This window comes from Cottoperca gobio, unplaced genomic scaffold, assembly GCF_900634415.1.
Source record: "Cottoperca gobio unplaced genomic scaffold, fCotGob3.1 fCotGob3_371arrow_ctg1, whole genome shotgun sequence".
NCBI lineage: Eukaryota > Metazoa > Chordata > Actinopteri > Perciformes > Bovichtidae > Cottoperca > Cottoperca gobio.
The window spans coordinates 76,190-96,478 of record NW_021166967.1 but is presented as its reverse complement, the minus strand read 5'-3'; the positions used below and the strand labels follow the sequence as shown (position 1 = coordinate 96,478).

At 45.6% G+C, this 20,289-nt stretch overlaps 1 protein-coding gene across 9 annotated transcripts; it reads right to left on the bottom strand.

Annotated features, from left to right (window-relative positions):
• Positions 1-2,003: 2,003 nt before the first annotated feature.
• LOC115005811 (NLR family CARD domain-containing protein 3-like) lies at positions 2,004-17,356 on the bottom strand. 9 transcript variants are annotated; one of them, XM_029427762.1, is made up of 15 exons: positions 17,253-17,356; positions 16,087-16,195; positions 15,158-15,475; positions 14,168-14,401; positions 13,728-13,805; positions 13,125-13,292; positions 12,009-12,158; positions 10,881-10,959; positions 10,518-10,716; positions 8,491-10,294; positions 8,216-8,389; positions 7,946-8,119; positions 6,794-6,967; positions 6,582-6,628; positions 2,004-2,989 (listed from the first exon to the last, which is right to left on the bottom strand). In XM_029427762.1, exons 2-15 carry the CDS (start codon positions 16,152-16,154, stop codon positions 2,451-2,453), a joined length of 4,206 nt encoding a protein of 1,401 aa, XP_029283622.1. In that variant the 5' UTR covers positions 16,155-16,195; positions 17,253-17,356; the 3' UTR covers positions 2,004-2,450. The 9 variants fall into 9 exon arrangements, with proteins under 9 accessions (XP_029283622.1, XP_029283624.1, XP_029283623.1 ...); XM_029427764.1 differs by having other exon boundaries at positions 16,087-16,224; positions 17,253-17,295; XM_029427763.1 differs by having other exon boundaries at positions 16,087-16,298; positions 17,253-17,276.
• Between the last annotated feature and the right edge of the window lie 2,933 nt (positions 17,357-20,289).

The window sequence follows — 20,289 nt, the reverse complement described above, 5'->3', positions numbered from 1 at the left end:
GAGCAGACAAGACTCCAGGACTGATCATTCCATCCAAACACAAGAGTCATCACTGTTTCCTCTCCTGCTGATTCCTCTGTATTGAATTCCTAGAAATCACCCTATATTCTCCCTCCTTCCAAGCCTCCCTCCCGACAGAGAAACTCCACCGAATTTCCTTGTTCATTTCAAACTACCTCCTCACCAGCTCATCTCCTGCTCCTCGAACACTTGAACGTTGCCATCCACATCATCCCTCAAGGTCGATACTTCCTCTCACACTTACTGTCCTTGTCTGCCGCCATCATGTCCCTCACGTCCCTCCATGTCCCAGACAAGGCCTGAAAAACGGAGTTGAAATTATGACGCGACTTCCTTTTCTCTTGGAACATTATCTCTCTTTTCTACGACGTCCAAATAACTCGCCGAAAACATCAAACTGTTCGTTGATGCAGAACCCTCCACCAGTTTTGGCTGTTACTACGGTGGTAGATGGTTCACCTCCACTTGGCCACCTGACCTATCCTTGCTCTCTCCTTCCTCTGCCCTCCACGAACTATACCCCATAGTCATTCTCACCCTCATTTGGGAGCACGAATGGTCCCAAAAGGTCATCCTCATCCACTCAGATCATCAATAAAGGTCGCTCTCAATCACTAGACATCATGAAGTTCATCCGCAGACTGACTCATCTCAGTCAAACACCAATTCATCATCCGCCCAGATTCCAGGCTGCCAAAACTCCATCACTGACTGTCTCTCGTTTCTCATTTCAGAAATTGAAATCATTGGCAGCAGACTCGGATCCTCATCCAACACCAGTCCCTCCATTTTCAGCAATCATACATCCCTGAACCCCCAAGTTCCTCCACCTGGTCATCGCTTTATGTCAAGCAAGCCTAAACAGTCTCGCTCCTTAAACCCTTTCATCGTACTTTTCGGGATGGTGCAGTTTCAAAACCTTTCATACAACACAAAACCTCTTCAGTTGACACCATGTCCTTAACCAGCCTCATAACTCACGCCCATTCAGTTCTCAAAACCAGACCTTCCACCATCTGAGTATACCTCAGCGGTATCAACTTCTTCTTTAAACTGCTTTCCGGAGGTCCAGCCCTATACATTTCTCAGCCCCATGTCGATATGTTAGTTATACCCATCTCACGTCGAAATGCTCAACCCTGACAGCAGAGCTCCTCATCGGTTGCATCCATATCCTACGTGCAGGATACTTATCCCATTGCATGTCTTGGTAAAGCACTTTAGTCAACGTTTGCTGTTTTCAAATGTGCCCTATAAATAAACTTGAATTTGTAAAGACGAAAGTGATCAAATGAACAAAAGCTGGCTCTCAAGATAAAAAGAAAATATTTTATTCAAAATATTTAGAAACATTAGAAAATATATGACAATATTACATTACAATGTAATTGAAAAATTCAGTTGAAATATAGAGTTAAAAAAGCACCAAGATGTAAAAAGTGTCTTAAAACTGGATAAAAAGTCAGTTTATGAAGCTTCTGGCAGACAAACAATGCTGACGCTGCTCAAAGGGGAGACGACGCCATGACAGGAGAGGAAACGTTACCTTCAGGAACATTACACATTACTCTGTCTCACTACATATACAACACAGGACTGATGACACCATGACAGGAGAGAGAGGAAACGTTACCTTCAGGAACATTACACATTTCTCTGTCTCACTACATATACAACACAGGACTGATGACACCATGACAGGAGAGAGAGGAAACATTACCTTCAGGAACATTACACATGTCTCTGTCTCACTACATATACAACACAGGACTGATGACACCATGACAGGAGAGAGAGGAAACGTTACCTTCAGGAACATTACACATGTCTCTGTCTCACTACATATACAACACAGGACTGATGACACCATGACAGGAGAGAGAGGAAACATTACCTTCAGGAACATTACACATGTCTCTGTCTCACTACATATACAACACAGGACTGATGACACCATGACAGGAGAGAGAGGAAACGTTACCTTCAGGAACAGGGGTGCCCACAGTTTATTGGCTTGCGAGCTACTTTTAAAATGACCAGGTCACAGTGATATTAAGAAAGGGCTCCGAAGGAGTGTTGTCTGTGGTTTGTGCGACTGGGGTGCTGGTGCGTAGTCCACTTCTCGTCTTTCCTCCACTCTGTCTCTCTAGGTGTGTGTGCATGTGTGTGTGTGTGTGTGGGAGCGAAACAGAGCAGATGAGAGGATGTGAATGCGCAAGGCAAGAAAAAACAAAAAAACTTGAGGGGGGGCGTGGAGTTTCGTTGAGGAAATTAACATGTGGATCATGAAAGAGAATAAATCAGATGAGTGTTGTGTTTCAATGTGAGACAGATCTGCTTCACAGTGCAGAGTGTGTGATGCTGAATACACTGAACTTTGACTTCAGCAGCTGATCTTCAGTTAGCATGTTTCTGTCCACAGGAGACTCTCAGACCTGCAGAGGACACAGAACCACTGAGGAACCAGGTGAACAGAACATAAACCCAGGAGAAAGAGGTTCAGTGAAAGTGGTTTTGAAGGTGTGGAGGTGGATCAGTTTGTCAGAGGAGACTCTGTAGAAGGACAGAGAGCCAGCAGGACAATCCACATACACTGCTACTCTACCAGAGGGAGAGGAGGAGGAGCTGATGGGTGTTCTTATGTTATTGTGCCAAACACAGTAACCAACACCAGAGCAGACAAGACTCCAGGACTGATCATTCCATCCAAACACAAAGTCTTCACTGTCTCCTCTCCTGCTGATTCCTCTGTAAGTCACTGACACAAAAACTCTTCCTGTCCACTCGACCTCCCAGTAACAGCGACCAGTCAGAACATTACTACACATCAGCTGTTGCCAGGAGTCAAATCTGTCTGGATGATCAGGATAAGACTGATCTTCTTTCACATGTGTCACCTTCCTGTTGTTGTCAGACACTTTGAGTTTTCTGTGTGCTGTGTTTGCGTCCAGTTCCAGTTCACAGACATCTGATGAGACAACAAGACACAACACAGCTGCAGGTTATCATCTGCTGACTTATGAACCTCTTAACTGACAATCACTGAAAGAAAACCTTCAAACTGACATTTCATATTCAACTGTGAACGATGTCTAACACACTTTAAGTTGAGATTCAACAATGCAGTTCTAACAACATTAACAGCTACTGAACATGTCGCTAATATTCAGCTTTTTGTCAAAATGATGACTTCTCTCAATGATAACTGGCTAAAGTATCTTCATACCGATACTGAAAGGATACCACGGCAAAAACCACAAACATCAGGAAAAGTAATGAAATAATGGAGGACAGAACATGGAACCTGATTTAAAACACAGGAAGTATTTAGACGATGCCAATGCAAGGCACCTCTCTGGGAACCATCACTTTACCGTGGTGGAGAGGTTTGTGTGTCCCTATGAACCTGAGAGCTGTGTTGTCTGGAGCCTGGTGCTCCTGGTAGGGTCTCCTAAGGCAAATTGGTCTCAGGCGAGGGGCCAGACTAAGTATGGTTCAAAACGACCTCATGATACAGAGGGAAAGAGAAGGAGAGACCCTGCCTGGAGGAAGCCCGGGCCCCCGTCTGGAGCCAGGCCCAGAGGGAGGGCCCGACAGCGAGCGCCTGGTGGCCGGGTTTACCACGGAGACCGGTCGGGCACTGCCCGAAGAAGCTACGTGGTGCCTCCCATCTATCCATCCTGTGGGCCCACCACTTAAGGGAAAAACCGCTGGGGTCGGGTGCGCTGTTACACAGGTGGCAGTGATGGTCAGGGACCTCGACGGACCAGACCTGGGAAGCAGAGGCTGGACTCTATTCTTCTCCAGAGTTGCCCAAGGTGTCGGGCAGGTGTGGAGATACTCACAAGTCCCCATCTGAGCGCCGCTATGTTGGAGTTCACCCCGGTGGACGAGAGGGTCGCCTCCCTACGCCTCTGACTGTTGTTTGTGCCTATGCCCCAAACAGCAGTTCAGAGTATTCGGCCTTCTTGGAGACTCTGAATGGAGCCCTGCAGGGGGCTCCAGTAGAGGACTGCGTAGTCTTTTTGGGAGACTTCAACGCGCACGTGGGAAACGTTGGAGAGGAGTGATTGGGAGGAACGGCCTCCCCGATCTAAACCTGAACGGTTGTTTGTTGTTGGACTTAACAAACACCATGTTCGAACATAAGGATGCTCATAAGTGTACGTGGTACCAGAGCACCCTAGGTCAAAGGTCAATGATCGATTTTGTGATCATATCATTTGATCAGAGGCCGCATTTTTTGCCAACTACAGGGGTATCACACTTCTCAGCCTCCCTGGTAAAGTCTACTCCAAGATGCTGGAAAGGAGGGTTTGGCCAATAGTTGAACCTCTGATTGAAGAGGAACAATGCGGATTCTGTCCTGGTCGTGAAACAAAGGACCAACTCTTCACTCTCACAAGGATCCTGGAGGGGACCTGGGAGTACGCCCATCCGATCTACATGTGTTTTGTGGATCTGAAGAAGGGAGTATGGGGTGAGGGGGTCACTTATGAGGGCCATCCGATCCCAAAGCGAGAGTTGTGTCCGGATACTCGGCAGGAAGTTGCACTCGTTCCCAGTGAATGTTGGCCAGGGCTACGCTTTATCACCAATCCTGTTTGTGATTTTCATGGACAGGATATTGAGGCGTAGTCGTGAAGGAGAGGGGTTGCAGTTTGGTGCCCTGAAGATCTTATTGCTGCTTTTTGCAGATGATGTGGTCCTGATGGTGTCATTGGTCGGTGACCTTCAGCAGTCACTGGATCGGTTTGCAGCCGAGATGAGAATCAGCACCTCAAAATCTGAGGCCATGGCTCTCAGCAAGAAACCGGTGGATTGCCTACTCCGGGTAAGGAATGGGCCCTTACCCCAAGTGAAGGAGCTCAAATACCTTGGGGTCTTGTTCGCAAGTGAGGGGATGATGGAGCGAGAGATTGTCCGGAGAATCGGAGCAGCGGGTGCGGTATTGCATTCACACCTTTGTGACGAAAAGAGAGCTGAAGGCAAAGCTCTCAATCTACCGGTCAATCTTCGTTCCTACCCTCACCTATGGTCATAAAGACTGGCCGAAAGAACGGGATCGCGGGTACAAGCAGCCGAAATGGGTTTTCTCAGGCGGGTGGCTGGCGTCTCCCTTAGAGATAGGGTGAGAAGCTCAGCCATCCGGAAGAGACTCGGAGTAGAGCTGCTGCTCCTTTGCGTTGAAAGGAGCCAGTTGAGGTGGTTTGGGCATCTAGTAAGGATGCCACCTGGGCGCCTCCCTAGGGATGTGTTCCAGGCACGTCCAGCTGGGAGGAGACCCCGTGGAAGACCCTGGACTGGGTGGAGAGATTATATCTCCTCACTGGCCTGGGAACGCCTTGAGATCCCCCAGTTGGAGTTGGCAGATGTGGCTCGGAGAAGGGAAGTTTGGGGTTCCTTACTGGAGCTGCTGCCCCTGTGACCCGACCCCAGATAAGCGGTAAACGATGGATGGATGAACAATGCAAGGCGGTGGAGGACGTGACGGGAGTTATTGTACCATACTGGAGCTCTTTGTTCACATTTCTGCACCTTCACATGTTACACTGCTGCTGATAACGGCTTCAATCCTTGCAGAGATGAGAGCGACCAGGACTATCAACGATTTAGTTGAGTTGCTTCTTATAAACGCTCCGAGGGAATTTAAGTTCCCTCTCATAGGAAGTGAGGCAGTGTAAGACAGGCTTTTATTGTGAAAGGTAAGAAGGGAAAGAGCGAGGCCGTAATGTGCCGCTGCTGTGGACATTGTGGGATCAATAAAGAGATTGTTGTCTCGGTTCAGACGGACCCTCTGTCTTATTATTGTATCACCTTCATAAGTACAGGCGGCCGGGAGCAACTCCATCGCACAGCGACGCAACTAATAACTACGTCTCTTTGTAAAACACTGTCATTCTCAGAGTACCGACACTAATACAATGAGGGATTGTAGCATTTATAGTGGCAGCGTATCGCGATACCTTTCCTGTATCGGTATACCGTGCAACACTAGTGTGGACCCGAGGATGACAGATGATGATCCAAATCAATGAACACATGTAGTGAATAAAGTATCACTAATAAAAATGGCTTCATCTTCCACTGCAGCACAGAGCAGCTCTGAACCATCAGCTTTCTAAAACTGATGTTCGCTCCACCAAAGAGGTCACATTCAGCACAAAGTTCAGACCTTTGAACATCAGATCTAGAACTGTCGTCGGCTGCTCAAAGTTTCTCAACAGTCGGGATTGTTTTGTCCAAACAGCTGAACTGAGTGTGAATGAATATCAGAGGGCTGTGGGTCCACCAACTGGCTTCAAGGTGGTCTTCATTGACCCGGGGCCAGATGCAGCAAACTCTGTATCATCTGCAGCTGGCAAGAGAAAAACATGTGTACGCTGGTCTGAAGTCATTGTTTCTTGTGTTTGAGGATATTTCCAGTCACATGAACAGAAACTGAATCCTGATTAAAACTCTGGAGGAATTCATATTTGTTCTTCAGCCAAGAACATGTGAACATCTAGTGTAACATGTGCAGCTGAGTTCTCATGAATCAAACTTCAAAACACACTCACACTTCCTCACACCAGGTCTCAGTGTCTGCAGTCCACCATGGTCCATCCTGCAGGACGAAACAAGTCAGAATAAACTTCTTACACCTTCACTCATATCCACCATTAAATATGAAGCAGAGTCCCTCAGTTAGTGACAGACACCGAGTGAGAGCTGCTGTTGTCTGTCTGTCCATACATGAGAGTGTCCAGTCTGGTAGTCTGTCTGTCCATACCTGAAAGATGTCAGTCTCCAGTGTGGATCCTCCAGTCCAGCAGACAGCAGCTTCACTTCTGAGTCTCCTGGATGATTGTAGCTCAGGTCCAGCTCTCTCAGATGGGAGGGGTTGGACCTCAGAGCTGAGGCCAGAGAAGCAAAGCCTTCCTCTGTGACCAGACAGCCTGACAGACTACACACACACACACACACACACACACACACACACACACACACACACACACACACACACACACACACACACACACACAATGTTTACATTCAGCCAATGAGAGTGCATCAGACAAGTTGAGGGGAAACTTGGAGGAGGGGTCTCTAACAGGAGGAACACGTGTCAACAACATCAACAAGCGTGACTACAAGGAACGTGTCGTGGATCGTTTGGATCGAGGAAATGAAGAAGACTTTACTTCAGCTTTGGCAGGAGCGTCTCTACCTGTCTGGCACATGGTATTAAGTCATTTCCTGTGTAACTTCACACGCGACTAAACCACGTTTGGAGACCAGATATACTAGACTATTTTTTTGCTGAGTTTCCAGGATGAAGAGCACCAGGCAGAGCAGCAACCCACCAGCTGAGCGCTGAAGTGATGGAGAACGAGAGGGTCGCCTCTATGTGTTGCTGAAAAAAAGGACTGCTGTCTGTGCTGATGCACCGGACAGCGGGTCTGAGTGTCCGGTTTCTTTCACCACCTGGGGATTTTATAATTCTGCTGGGAGATTTTAACATTCTGACAAAGACAGAGATATCTGGAGGGGGTGAATGGAAGGAACTTCAGTGCTGTCCATCACAAACATTTTGACTATAAAGTGGTTCATAAGTGTCTTTGGTACCATAACACCTTACACCAAATATTCATGATCGACTTTGTGGTGGTATCATCATTTTAAGAGCCTTATAACTGAAAAAGTTATCCCCATACATGATAAAAAGGACTAAAAACAGTCCATATTTAACTTGCATTGTTACTCAGGTCCAGTTCTCTCAGACTAGAGGACTGGGAGCTGAGAACTGAGGACAGAGCTTCGCACTGAGAGATTACAGACACTCAACCTAAGAAAAGGACTTTCAGTCAGCAAATTCAATAATTAATATATGAAGAATATAAAAGCTCAGGGGACTATGATTTTTAAACCGCTTTACACCAACCTGAGACTTTCCAGTGTACAATGTGGACTCTTCAGTCCAGCAGACAGCAGCTTCGCTCCTGAATCCTGCAGGTTGTTGTTACTCAGGTCCAGTTCTCTCAGAGTAGAGGACTGGGAGCTGAGAACTGAGGACAGAGCTTCACAGCTTCTCTCTGAGAGCTTACAGAGACTCAACCTAAGAAAAGGATTTTCATTCAGCATTTTCAATAATTAATATATAAAGAATATAAAAGCTCAGGGGACTATGATTTTTAAGCAACTTAACACCAACCTGAGACTTTCCAGTGTGCAATGTGGACTCTTCAGTCCAGCAGAAAGCAGATTCGCTCCTGAATCCTGCAGGTTGTTATTACTCAGGTCCAGTTCTCTCAGACTAGAGGACTGGGAGCTGAGAACTGAGGACAGAGCTTCACAGCTTCTCTCTGAGAGGTCACAGCCACTCAACCTGAAGAGGAATCGACAATACATAAGAAAACAATTACAAACAATAGTTTATTTTTCTGAATAAAGACAACATGTAATTTGGATAGTTATGTTTGCACGTACAGAGCTTTGTTGGAGGCTTTGACCACTGGCAGCAGCCTCAGAAGAGCCTCCTCTGAAGCAGAGTATTTCTTCAGGTCGAACACGTCCAGATCTTTTCCTGATGACAGTAAGATGAAGACCAGAGCTGACCACTGAGCAGGAGACAGTTTATCAGTGGAGAGACTTCCTGATACCAGGGACTGTTGGATCTGCTCCACTAGAGAATGATCATTCAGTTCATTCAAACAGTGGAACAGGTTAATGCTTTGCTCTGCAGAGGGAGTCTCTTCGATCTTCTTCATGATGTACTGGACTGCTTCCTGATTGGTCTGTGAGCCACTTCCTGTCTGTGTCAGCAGACCTCGTAGGTGTTTCTGGTTGGTCTGCAGTGAAAGACCCAGGAGGAAACGGAGAAACAAGTCCAGGTGTCCATTTGGACTCTGTAAGGCCTCGTCCACAGCACTCTGGTAGAGATGTGTTAGTTTAGATTTGTCTCTGTAGACTTTAAGCAGCTGGGAGGTTGTTTGTTCTTCTGACAGCAGGTTGACACCAGAGGTGATGAAGGTCAGATGGACATGAAGAGCAGCCAGAAACTCCTGAACACTCAGATGGATGAAGCAGAACACCTTGTCCTGGTACAGTCCTCTCTCCTCTCTAAAGACCTGTGTGAACACTCCTGAGTACACTGAGGCTGCTCTGATATCGATGCCACACCCTGTCAGGTCAGATTCATAGAAGATCAGGTTGCCTTTCTGCAGCTGCTCAAAAGCCAGTTTTCCCAGAGACTCGATCATCTTCCTGCTCTCTGGACTCCAGTGTGGATCTGTCTCAGCTCCTCCATCATACTTCACATTCTTCACTTTGGACTGAACCACCAGGAAGTGGATGTACATCTCAGTCAGGGTCTTGGGCAGCTCGCCTCCCTCTCTGCTTTTTAATACATCCTCCAGAACTGTAGCGGTGATCCAGCAGAAGAGTGGGATGTGGCACATGATGTGGAGGCTTCGTGATTTCTTGATGTGGGAGATGATTGTGCCGGCCTGCTCCTCATCTCTGAATCTCTTCCTGAAGTACTCCTCCTTCTGTGGGTCATTGAACCCTCTGACCTCTGTCACCATGTCCACACACTCAGGAGGGATCTGATTGGCTGCTGCAGGTCGTGTGGTTATCCAGAGGCGAGCAGAGGGAAGCAGTTTCCCCCTGATGAGGTTTGTCAGCAGCACACCCACTGAGGTGGACTCTGTAACATCAGTCAGGATCTCGTTGTTGTGGAAGTCCAGAGGAAATCGACACTCATCCAGACCGTCAAAGATGAACAGAACCGGGAACTGTTCAAACCTGCAGAATCCTGCTGCTTTGGTTTCAGTAAAGAAGGGTTGAACAAGCTCCACCAAGCTGAACCTTTTCTCTTTCAGCACATTCAGCTCTCTGAAAGTGAAGGGAAATGTGAACTGTATGTCCTGGTTGGCTTTGTCTTCAGCCCAGTCCAGAGTGAACTTCTGTGTTAAGACTGTTTTCCCAATGCCAGCCACTCCCTTTGTCATCACTGTTCTGATTGGTTCATCTCTTCCAGGTGAGGCTTTAAAGATGTCTTCTCGTCTGATTGTTGCCTCTGGTCTGTCTGGTCTCCTGGCTGCTGTTTCAATCTGTCTGACCTCATGTTCATCATTGACCTCTGCAGTCCCCCCCTCTGTGATGTAGAGATCTGTGTAGATCTGGTTCAGGAGGGTTGGGTTTCCTGCTTTAGCAATGCCCTCAAACACACACTGGAACTTCTTCTTCAGTTTAGACTTGAGTTTACGTCGGCACACTGCAGCAACAGTTCCTGAAAAAACAAACAACAAATGAAATCAGTGAGTGGATCCTACTGAAAACTGAGACTCTCAACATTTAAGTGTGGCTGTATAGTTGGATTCAGCTCATCAGTGGAGGACAAACAGCCTGTGATCTGATGCAGATGTGTGCAGCATGTTAACAGTTTGTAAACTTCTCCCATGTTGCCCCCAGTTGCTCTTTCCATCATGTTACATTTGTTAAAATCCTCTTACTGCTCTGCAGACAGTCAGCCAGCTGCTCCTGCTTCATGCTCCTCAGGAAGTGCAGTGTGATGTTCAGAAATGCTTCTCTGCTCCTCTGCTCTTCATCCTCCCTCTGACTCTCTATGCATTCTGGGTAATATGAACTCAGAGCCTTCTGGATTTTCTTCAGCTCGTTCTTCACAAAAGTGCCGATGTTCTCCTCCAGCAGCTGGAACAGAAGGATCAACATTTAATTTAAAGAACCCAACATGTGATTAATCTTGTCAGTCTGAAGGCCTGCTGGTCTAAACAGAGCAGCAAGGAAACTGTTAGGACCTGAATGGTAGTTAATCTGTAGTTCTTAGTGAACAGTTTGTTTGTACATGTACACACCATAAATATGGAGTCCAGGTCTGTTTGATGTTGCGGGGCAGACTGATCACTGGGAACCTCTGAGCTCTTCTGCTGAACTCTGTGGAGGAAACATCAAGTTAAAGAACATTTAAAGACTCAAATCAAAAGGTGTTCTGAGATGACGACATAATGACGGGGCTACTGTTACTCAGTACGTAGCGCGGGCAGTATAAAGGCACCAACATTAAGTGTCTGAAAGCGTCCTACTGTCAGAAATCTCACAGCAGCGGATCATGTTTGAGCCGATTGTACCCGAGAGGAACAAACAGAGGAGTTCCACTAGAGAAAGAAGACCCCATCTCAGGAGATGTTAGAGCTATCACAGAGGCAGGGATGGAAAACTTGCTGTGTAACTGTGAATGTTAGATGTAGTGGTCTTGCTGAGCATCACAGAGCATCAACATCACATCAGAGGCTGCTGAAAGATCCAGTGATGGACCAGAGGGATTGAGCTATGGGGTCTGATCAAGGTGGGCCGGGTCACCCTGGACAGGCTGTCCAAGGTTGAAAGACTAGAAACACCAGATGAGATGAGATCGGATGAGAACCTGAGCCTGATGGATTACAGCACAATGATCTTGACAAATGAATTTAATGACTACAAGTATGACGTACATCTGCAGTAAGGCCTGCAGCTGTGGCTCAGGACGTGGAGTGGGTGGTACACTGATTACATGCATGTAGGTCCATACCTCACAAACTGCCCTGAACCCACATTCGGTTACAGGAGAGATCAAGGACTTCATCCTTAACAACTACAGTAACTTCAGCCTGAGAGTCACTGCTAGGACAATGTCTTCAGACTGACACCATCACAAGAAGGAGGTAACATCTGGTTGCACTATCACAGTAGTCTTGTGATAAAGTTGGTAAAGGCAGCTGAGACAGCAGATAGATCCATGAAGAGATAAAAGTCTAAATAAATACAGAAGTCCATTAACGATGTATTCTCCTCATAAATCAGGACACGTGGTGTCCTGTATGGCTGCTGGTTCTGGTCCTGGTATCACTGGGCATCACATCAAAAACACTTTTTGTGGTATCGCCCACCTCGACTGTGAAGCTCTGAGAGTCAGAAAATAACAAAGTTCAGTTTGAAACTCTCACCTTCCATCAGCAGGTTGATCCACTTTAAAGGTAAGAGGGTGACCCATAGACTGGTCACTCTTCATGGACACACAGCTGGATCCAGGTCCAAATCCAGATTCAGGTCCAGGTCCAGGTCCAGGTCCAGGTTCAGGTCTCTGCTGCTGCATCCTGATACAAACAAGTATTTTGCTGAACAAAGATAGTTTGACCAGAACTAATCCTGTCTGGTGTTTACATGGGATGTGATGTAATCGGATTAGATGTTTACATTTAAGTGTGTGTGTGTGTGTGTGTGTGTGTGTGTGTGTGTGTGTGTGTGTGTGTGTGCGCTGCCTAGGAAGTAATTGTTACAAGTCTCGATGGAAAACGGTCTTTTTGTAGAAGATATGCATGTAATACTGATTTGAAGTCTTCAGCTTTCAGAACCTGTAAACCAACTGTATGTTGTCCAAACTACGTCTTATGTAATAGAAAAATACTGCATTACTTTAATTGCTTAACTGTTTTGTTTCTACTTGTCTTATTTAGACACATGATACGGGGGAAGGTTTGACCTTTTTATTTTTAGTAGGGGGAGGCAGGCAACAGGTAAGGAGGGAGTAGTGCTGTGTTTGACAGACAATGTCCAAACTGATCAAAGCCAGGTCCGGTCTTAAACTAGTTGCAGTACTTTTCCCCTCACCCTATTCTTGAGCCCTATGGGTCCCCTGAGGTGTATAAACATGAGACCACACTCTTCACACGGTATCATTGCTTGACAGACCTCCTTGCTGTTTGCTCTGATCCTCTGGTAAGATGGTAATATACATATGTTGCCTTACAATGGATTCATATTCCTATTTTCATTATTTAACTTTAAAAAGTGTCCTGTGTTTAACACGCATGTGATTAAATGATGAAGAGAGAAAAGTCTAATTAAGTCCATTAACGATGTATTCACCTCATAAATCAGGACACGTGGCTCTCCCCTGTATGTCAGTACATCAGCTGTTATTACTAATAAAAAGTATGGCTGCTGGTTCTGGTCCTGGTATCACTGGGCATCACATCAAAAACACTTTTTGTGGTATCGCCCACCTCGACTGTGAAGCTCTGAGAGTCAGAAAATAACAAAGTTCAGTTTGAAACTCTCACCTTCCATCAGCAGGTTGATCCACTTTAAAGGTAAGAGGGTGACCCATAGACTGGTCACTCTTCATGGACACACAGCTGGATCCTGGTCCAGGTCCAGGTCCAGATCCAGGTCCAGATCCAGATCCAGGTCCAGGTCCAGGTCCAGGTCCAGGTATCTGCTGCTGGATCCTGATACAAATCAACAACTAACTAATGAAAAGCAGTTTTAAATGTAAAAAATACTTTTGATTTTATGAGTTAACTTTTTGTCATATTTGCTGAAGCTGTCACTGTATTCTGACGTTAGTTCATGAGACAGATAATCTGTGATATAAATCATGTTCCTCTGCACCAGCGCGCCCGAATGAAAAGAACCAATCAGAGCGGATCAGGAGTCTCTAACGCAGTGTCACTGCTCGTGAACTGCGGTCCAACTGTCAAACTAGGCAGCGCTGATCGAATATAAATGAAGATTCCGTTACTGCAATAACTATTTCTGCCTCGAATGTTTTCAGAAAATTATTTTAATGAACTGCTCAACTCTAAAATGAGAGTTTGCTCTGGCCCGTGGGCGGTGCTTGGTTTATGCTCGACTGTATTCAACATGGCGGCCGAGTCACACACTTTCTCCTTTTACAGCTGGGTCCAGGTCCAGGTCCAGGTTCAGGTCCAGGTCCAGGTTCAGGTCTCTGCTGCTGCATCCTGAGACAAGTCCACAAAACAAGTTTTTTGGTGAACAAAGTTAGTTTGACCAGATCTAATCCTGTCTGATGTTTACATGGGATGTGATGTAATCTGATTAGATGTTTACATTTAAGTGTGTGTGTGTGTGTGTGTGTGTGTGTGTGTGTGTGTGTGTGTGTGTGTGTGTGTGTGTGCGCGCTGCCTAGGGAGTAATTGTTACAAGTCTCGATGGAAGACGGTCTTTTTGTAGAAGATATGCATGTTATACTGATTTGAACACATGGAGTCTTTAGCTTTCAGAACCTGTAAACCAACTGTATGATGTCCAAAAGTTCATCTTATTACGAACAACGTTAACAATAAAGTCGTACAAATATAACCTTCGGAAATATAAGAGCAAGTCGTGTTCAAAAGATCCGGGATAATTGCTGCTGCCACGGCCCGGCAGCAGGCGTCTGTCACAGCCCAGCAGGGGAGCACTGGGGTCTCGAGGCGCAGGGGGAGCACTGTGCTCTCGACGGGAGTCTGGGGGAGAACCGAGGTCTGCCGCAGGAATGTACAGATCATAAAAATCATTGTTTCGAACTGCTGGGTCCATTCTTGGTCTGTTCGTTCTGTTACGGTGATGTAAAGGGGAGGACCCACATGCAGAACGCCAGACGAGGGTTTAACAAAAAGAGAGATTTATTAATAAAAGCTTATAAAATATCAAGGAAAAGAGCAAACTGAAAACACAAACCAGGATGACATGAGAGAACACGGGGTGACGAACAGAGAAGGAACCCTGAGACAGACAGGGATATATACACACAGACACTACACGAGGGAACGAGACACAGCTGGAGGAGAAAGGCAAAGACTCAAGGGCAGGGTGGATGGACACAGGAGGATCAAATCAACAATCACAGAGGGAGGGAAAACACAAGGACAGGAAGTAAGACAAGATATGACACAAGGGGAACAAGTGAACATTTCAAAATAAAACAGGGAGGCAGAAAATCAAGATCATGACAGCATCTCCTTTTCCTCTGTAATGGTAATATAAATGTTTGCTTACAATGGATTCATATTCCTATTTTTGTTATTTAACTTTAAAAAGTGTCCTGTGTTTAACACGCATGTGATTAAATGATGAAGAGAGAAAAGTCTAATTAAGTCCATTAACGATGTATTCACCTCATAAATCAGGACACGTGGCTCTCCCCTGTATGTCAGTACATCAGCTGCTATTACTAATAAAAAGTATGGCTGCTGGTTCTGGTCCTGGTATCACTGGGCATCACATCAAAAACACTTTTTGTGGTATCGCCCACCTCGACTGTGAAGCTCTGAGAGTCAGAAAATAACAAAGTTCAGTTTGAAACTCTCACCTTCCATCAGCAGGTTGATCCACTTTAAAGGTAAGAGGGTGACCCATAGACTGGTCACTCTTCATGGACACACAGCTGGATCCAGGTCCAGATCCAGCTTCAGGTCCAGGTTCAGGTTCAGCTTCAGGTCCAGATCCAGCTTCAGGTCCAGGTCCAGGTCCAGCTTCAGGTCCAGGTTCAGCTTCAGGTCCAGGTTCAGGTTCAGCTTCAGGTCCAGGTCCAGATCCAGGTCCAGCTTCAGGTCCAGGTCCAGGTCCAGCTTCAGGTCCAGGTTCAGCTTCAGATCCAGGTCCAGAACCAGGTCTCTGCTGCTTCATCCTGATACAAACAAGTCATTTCAAAGTGAACACAGTTAGTTTGAGCAGATTCTCACTGGTTACACTTCATGGATCAATTTGCTCCATCGTTAGCTTCACATGAGCTTCAGCGGTCACAATCTCCCAGTTAAACTTGTATTCAGATCATCTGAATGTTTGAAGTTGATCCACTTTAAAGCTCTGAACCAGGACCTGCAGTATTTAGAGCCAGTGAACAATAACGTGTCAGTAGGCTCCAGCAGTGGTTCCAACCTGGGGGACGCCAAAGCTTCAGGGGGGTCGCGAGGCTTCTTCATTAACAGCCGTGTAAGACAACTTGTGTTTAAATATACAGTTAGCCTTTATCTCAGCGTTTCAGTCATTCCTGTGGAGAAAACTAAAGAGATTGTTGTCTTTAAAGTTTGTATTATTCGTGAAGATGTAGACTTTGTGTTTGAATCTCACAGGGTGAAGGTTCACAGAGCCTTCCCTCTTTGCTAAACAGCCTCGTCCTGCATTAGAGAAGTTCAACCAAAGAGCTGATAGAACAATGTCCCAGCGTCAGGGACAAGAGGACTCTGAAGTCCTCAAAGAAGAAGACCATCAAGTATGTTGTGCAGTTTGAATGCTCACCTCCCATCAGCAGCTTCAGCATCTTGAAGGTGAAGAAGACGAGCCGGAGAGCGCTCCCTCTGATTCATAGTGCACACCTCTGTCACTACAGCAGACTGTGTAGCTTCAGCTGTAGAGAAAACACACAGAGAGAAGATGCTGCTTCTCCTTCATCACTCCATCTGATGTGAAGCTGCCGTCAGCAGAACTAAAGAGCTCATTTAGTCGTAAAACTGTGTATAAATACAACAATGTTCCATTTCTTATTGTTTAAGTTACATATTACACACAGGTCTGGTGTTTTACAGGAGATGCTCTCATGTTACTCTCACTGATGTATTTATTTCACACTCTTCTCCATGTGTCTGAACTTCCTTCTGTCTTTGTGCTGCTGCAACACCTGAACTTGTTCTCTGAGGGTCAGTAAAGTTTGATGTGATGTTCTAAAGGAGGATTTACTGCAGCACTGTGAACTCCAGGGACGTCATAACCTGACACATGATTGATTGATTGTTCATCTCATGACTTAAACACTGACAGTAAATGTATCATGTCCAACATCGTCAGTAGAGAGTAGTTTAAACTCCCGACATAAAGTTACCAACAATGAGGTGATGAATGCTCATTAATAATCAGCATCTTAAAGGACCATCTGCAGCTCGTCCTTCTGTTTTCAGCCACTTCTCTCTTTCTTCTGGCTTTTAACAGATCAGTTCATCGATCCACCAAGAAAACAATCAGCTGACCAATACTGAAGAGAATCATTGCAGCTTCATATAAAACACTTCAGTCAAACACAGCGTGCACCTGAACGCATCAGGGACAACCATCTCATCATGTTCTAGTACTTTTACTGTTGATGCTTTAAGTACTTGTAGCTCAGTAATGTTTCCAAAGCACAACTTTAAGCTTCACTAACAACGTGTTTTTACAGTGTACTGTTGGACTGCTTCAGATTGTGTCATGAGTTGTATGTTGGAAACATGAATAATAAGTCATTATTGTCCTGACACTAACAGATAACCTTTGTCCATGATGGTTAGCATGGTTAGCATGTTGCACCCTGAACACTAACTGTTAGCACAGAGCTCAACTCTTCAACACAAACACATTTATACAGTTTGATGAAAGTAACATGAGATCAGAGATGAGCTGAGAATCATTTAACACTGAAAACTGTCACTTACCAAAAGTTTAAGGAGGAGGAAACATCTGCGTCACTACAGGAGACAAAGTGAAAGTAAAATAGAGACACCAGAGAGAACAGGGCGAGGGAACTTGTTACAACTGAAGTTGAATAAATGTGAATGATTAGCTATACATGGCCGCCATCTTGTGGCAGCATGTAGTATCCCCATTAAAACTACTAATATTCAGGTGCTGCATTACAAAGGATTCAAAATGAAGTGAACATGTGAACAAAGGGAAGTAAATGCATGAAAGCACATCAAGGATCAACAGATCTGCTGCCAGTTAAACAACAAAGATGGAAAGTTCACGCGCTGACTTGACTATTGTACAAACGTCACACGCACGATGTTCCCTTCTTGGATTCATTGTTATCAGGAAAAGTTCTTTACTTTGCAGTGACTGGATGGAAAATAATATTTGGTCTGTTGCTCCATGAATCCAGGACACCAAGACACCACGGCACCACGACACCACGACACCACGACAACACGACACCACGGCACCACGACAACACGACAACACGACACCACGACTTCAAACGAACGCAGCGCTGTTTCTCGCTGTAGACAGTTCTGGTGTGAGCTGCAGAGTTGGAGATGCCGCAGAGATGTGGGCCTTCTCTCCAAAATATGGAACTAGATGGCACCGGGCTGTCCCGAGACGCTCGTCCACGTGTAGAGGTCTAAATATTTGAAGGATGAAGGATTTTAGTCCTGAACGTCTGGATCTTAAGTTCTCAGAGAAACAAGCTGAACAAACGTTAGCGGCAGCCGAACAGCGTGCAGGAGGAACTCTGATGTTTAACCTTTGAACCAGAGGAGAGAAGAACTCCCATGATGCACCACTGCTGCACCACCACACCAAACTCCCATGATGCACCGCTGCTGCACCACCACACCAACAGACATTAACGGACTCTAGAAGATTTAAAGTTTGTGGAATAAAAACACGATTTTCAAATGAAGTTTTCATGAGTCAATAATTTTATTCTTTTTAATACAAAGTCTGTTAATAAAAAAGCTTTGTCTCTCAGAAACACAGTTATACAAACAAACTTATTGGAATATTAAAACCTCCTCAGCCGACCTGAGTTCAGCTTCTCTACATTCACCAGGAGCCGTTTACATGACGGAGATTAATAAAGTTTTTATGTTAAAGATGCTGCAGTCACAGGTCAATAAAACCCAGAGTGTGAACTTCCAGAGGTCAACAGGAAACACGACACATCTCACGGCTCCAGATTTGAATCAGAAGTTTCAATATGTCACTAAATCATCGATCGATGATTCTGCAGGTGAAATAAAGACTTTTGACCCGTTTCAACATTAAACTATCAAACATATGAAGACGAAGGACGATATGGCTTTTAATTCTTTATCACATCACATGTTTCAGGACTTTCTGGCAGTAAATCATTCATCCTGGGGTTTAGTTATGCAGTTTCTTTTAGGAAGTTTTTCCTTGTGCGATGCGAGGGTGTAAGGACAGAGGATCTAAGGACAGAGGGTGTAAGGACAGAGGATCTAAGGACAGAGGGTCTAAGGACAGAGGATCTAAGGACAGAGGGTCTAAGGACAGAGGGTGTAAGGACAGAGGGTCTAAGGACAGAGGATCTAAGGACAGAGGGTCTAAGGACAGAGGGTGTAAGGACAGAGGGTGTAAGGACAGAGGGTCTAAGGACAGAGGGTCTAAAGACAGAGGGTCTGAGGACAGAGGGTGTAAGGACAGAGGGTCTAAGGACAGAGGGTCTGAGGACAGAGGGTCTAAGGACAGAGGGTGTAAGGACAGAGGGTGTAAGGACAGAGGGTCTAAGGACAGAGGGTGTAAGGGCAGAGGGTCTAAGGACAGAGGGTGTAAGGACAGAGGATCTAAGGACAGAGGGTCTAAGGACAGAGGGTGTAAGGACAGAGGGTCTAAGGACAGAGGATCTAAGGACAGAGGGTCTAAGGACAGAGGGTGTAAGGACAGAGGGTGTAAGGACAGAGGGTCTAAGGACAGAGGGTCTAAAGACAGAGGGTCTGAGGACAGAGGGTGTAAGGACAGAGGGTCTAAGGACAGAGGGTCTGAGGACAGAGGGTCTAAGGACAGAGGGTGTAAGGACAGAGGGTCTAAGGACAGAGGGTGTAAGGACAGAGGGTCTAAGGACAGAGGGTGTAAGGACAGAGGGTCTAAGGACAGAGGGTGTAAGGACAGAGGGTCTAAGGACAGAGGGTCTAAGGACAGAGAGGGTGTAAGGACAGAGGGTGTAAGGACAGAGGGTCTAAGGACAGAGGGTCTAAGGACAGAGGGTGTAAGGACAGAGGGTGTAAGGACAGAGGGTCTAAGGACAGAGGGTGTAAGGACAGAGGGTCTGAGGACAGAGGGTGTAAGGACAGAGGGTCTAAGGACAGAGGGTCTGAGGACAGAGGGTGTAAGGACAGAGGGTCTAAGGACAGAGGGTCTAAGGACAGAGGGTCTGAGGACAGAGGGTGTAAGGACAGAGGGTCTAAGGACAGAGGGTGTAAGGACAGAGGGTCTAAGGACAGAGGGTCTAAGGACAGAGGGTCTGAGGACAGAGGGTGTAAGGACAGAGGGTCTAAGGACAGAGGGTCTAAGGACAGAGGGTGTAAGGACAGAGGGTCTAAGGACAGAGGGTCTAAGGACAGAGGGTGTTGTATCCTGTATAGTCTGTAAACACTGAGACAAATGTGTAATTTGTGATATTGGGCGATACAAATACATTTGATTTGATTTAATGAATTATTAATCCATATATAATATATAATCCTCTAAATTAAAGGACTCAGATTGTTTACTTACTAAAAGTCAAAATACTAAAGACCTGCATTGAAAACTTACTCAAGTAAAACAATGATTTCATTTGTTTCTACAGTTTAACTTAAATTTCAGATGTTTAATACGTAAAAGTATTAAAGTGTGAACCAGTAGAATTATTCATTACTTCACTTTCCAGCAGGAAATAAATATAATTATATAATTAACTTCATGAAACTGATTAACTGAGAAAAAATCATTAATTCATTGAAGTTTCTG

Coding starts and splice junctions, on each gene's coding strand:
- LOC115005811 (XM_029427762.1), bottom strand. CDS start 16,154: ATGAATCAGAGGGAGCGCTCTCCGGCTCGTCTTCTTCACCTTCAAGAT. Junction 10,717..10,880: donor ACCTGGACTCCATATTTATG/GTGTGTACATGT, acceptor CTTCTGTTCCAG/CTGCTGGAGGAGAACATCGG. Junction 6,629..6,793: donor TGGAGACTGACATCTTTCAG/GTATGGACAGAC, acceptor TTCGTCCTGCAG/GATGGACCATGGTGGACTGC.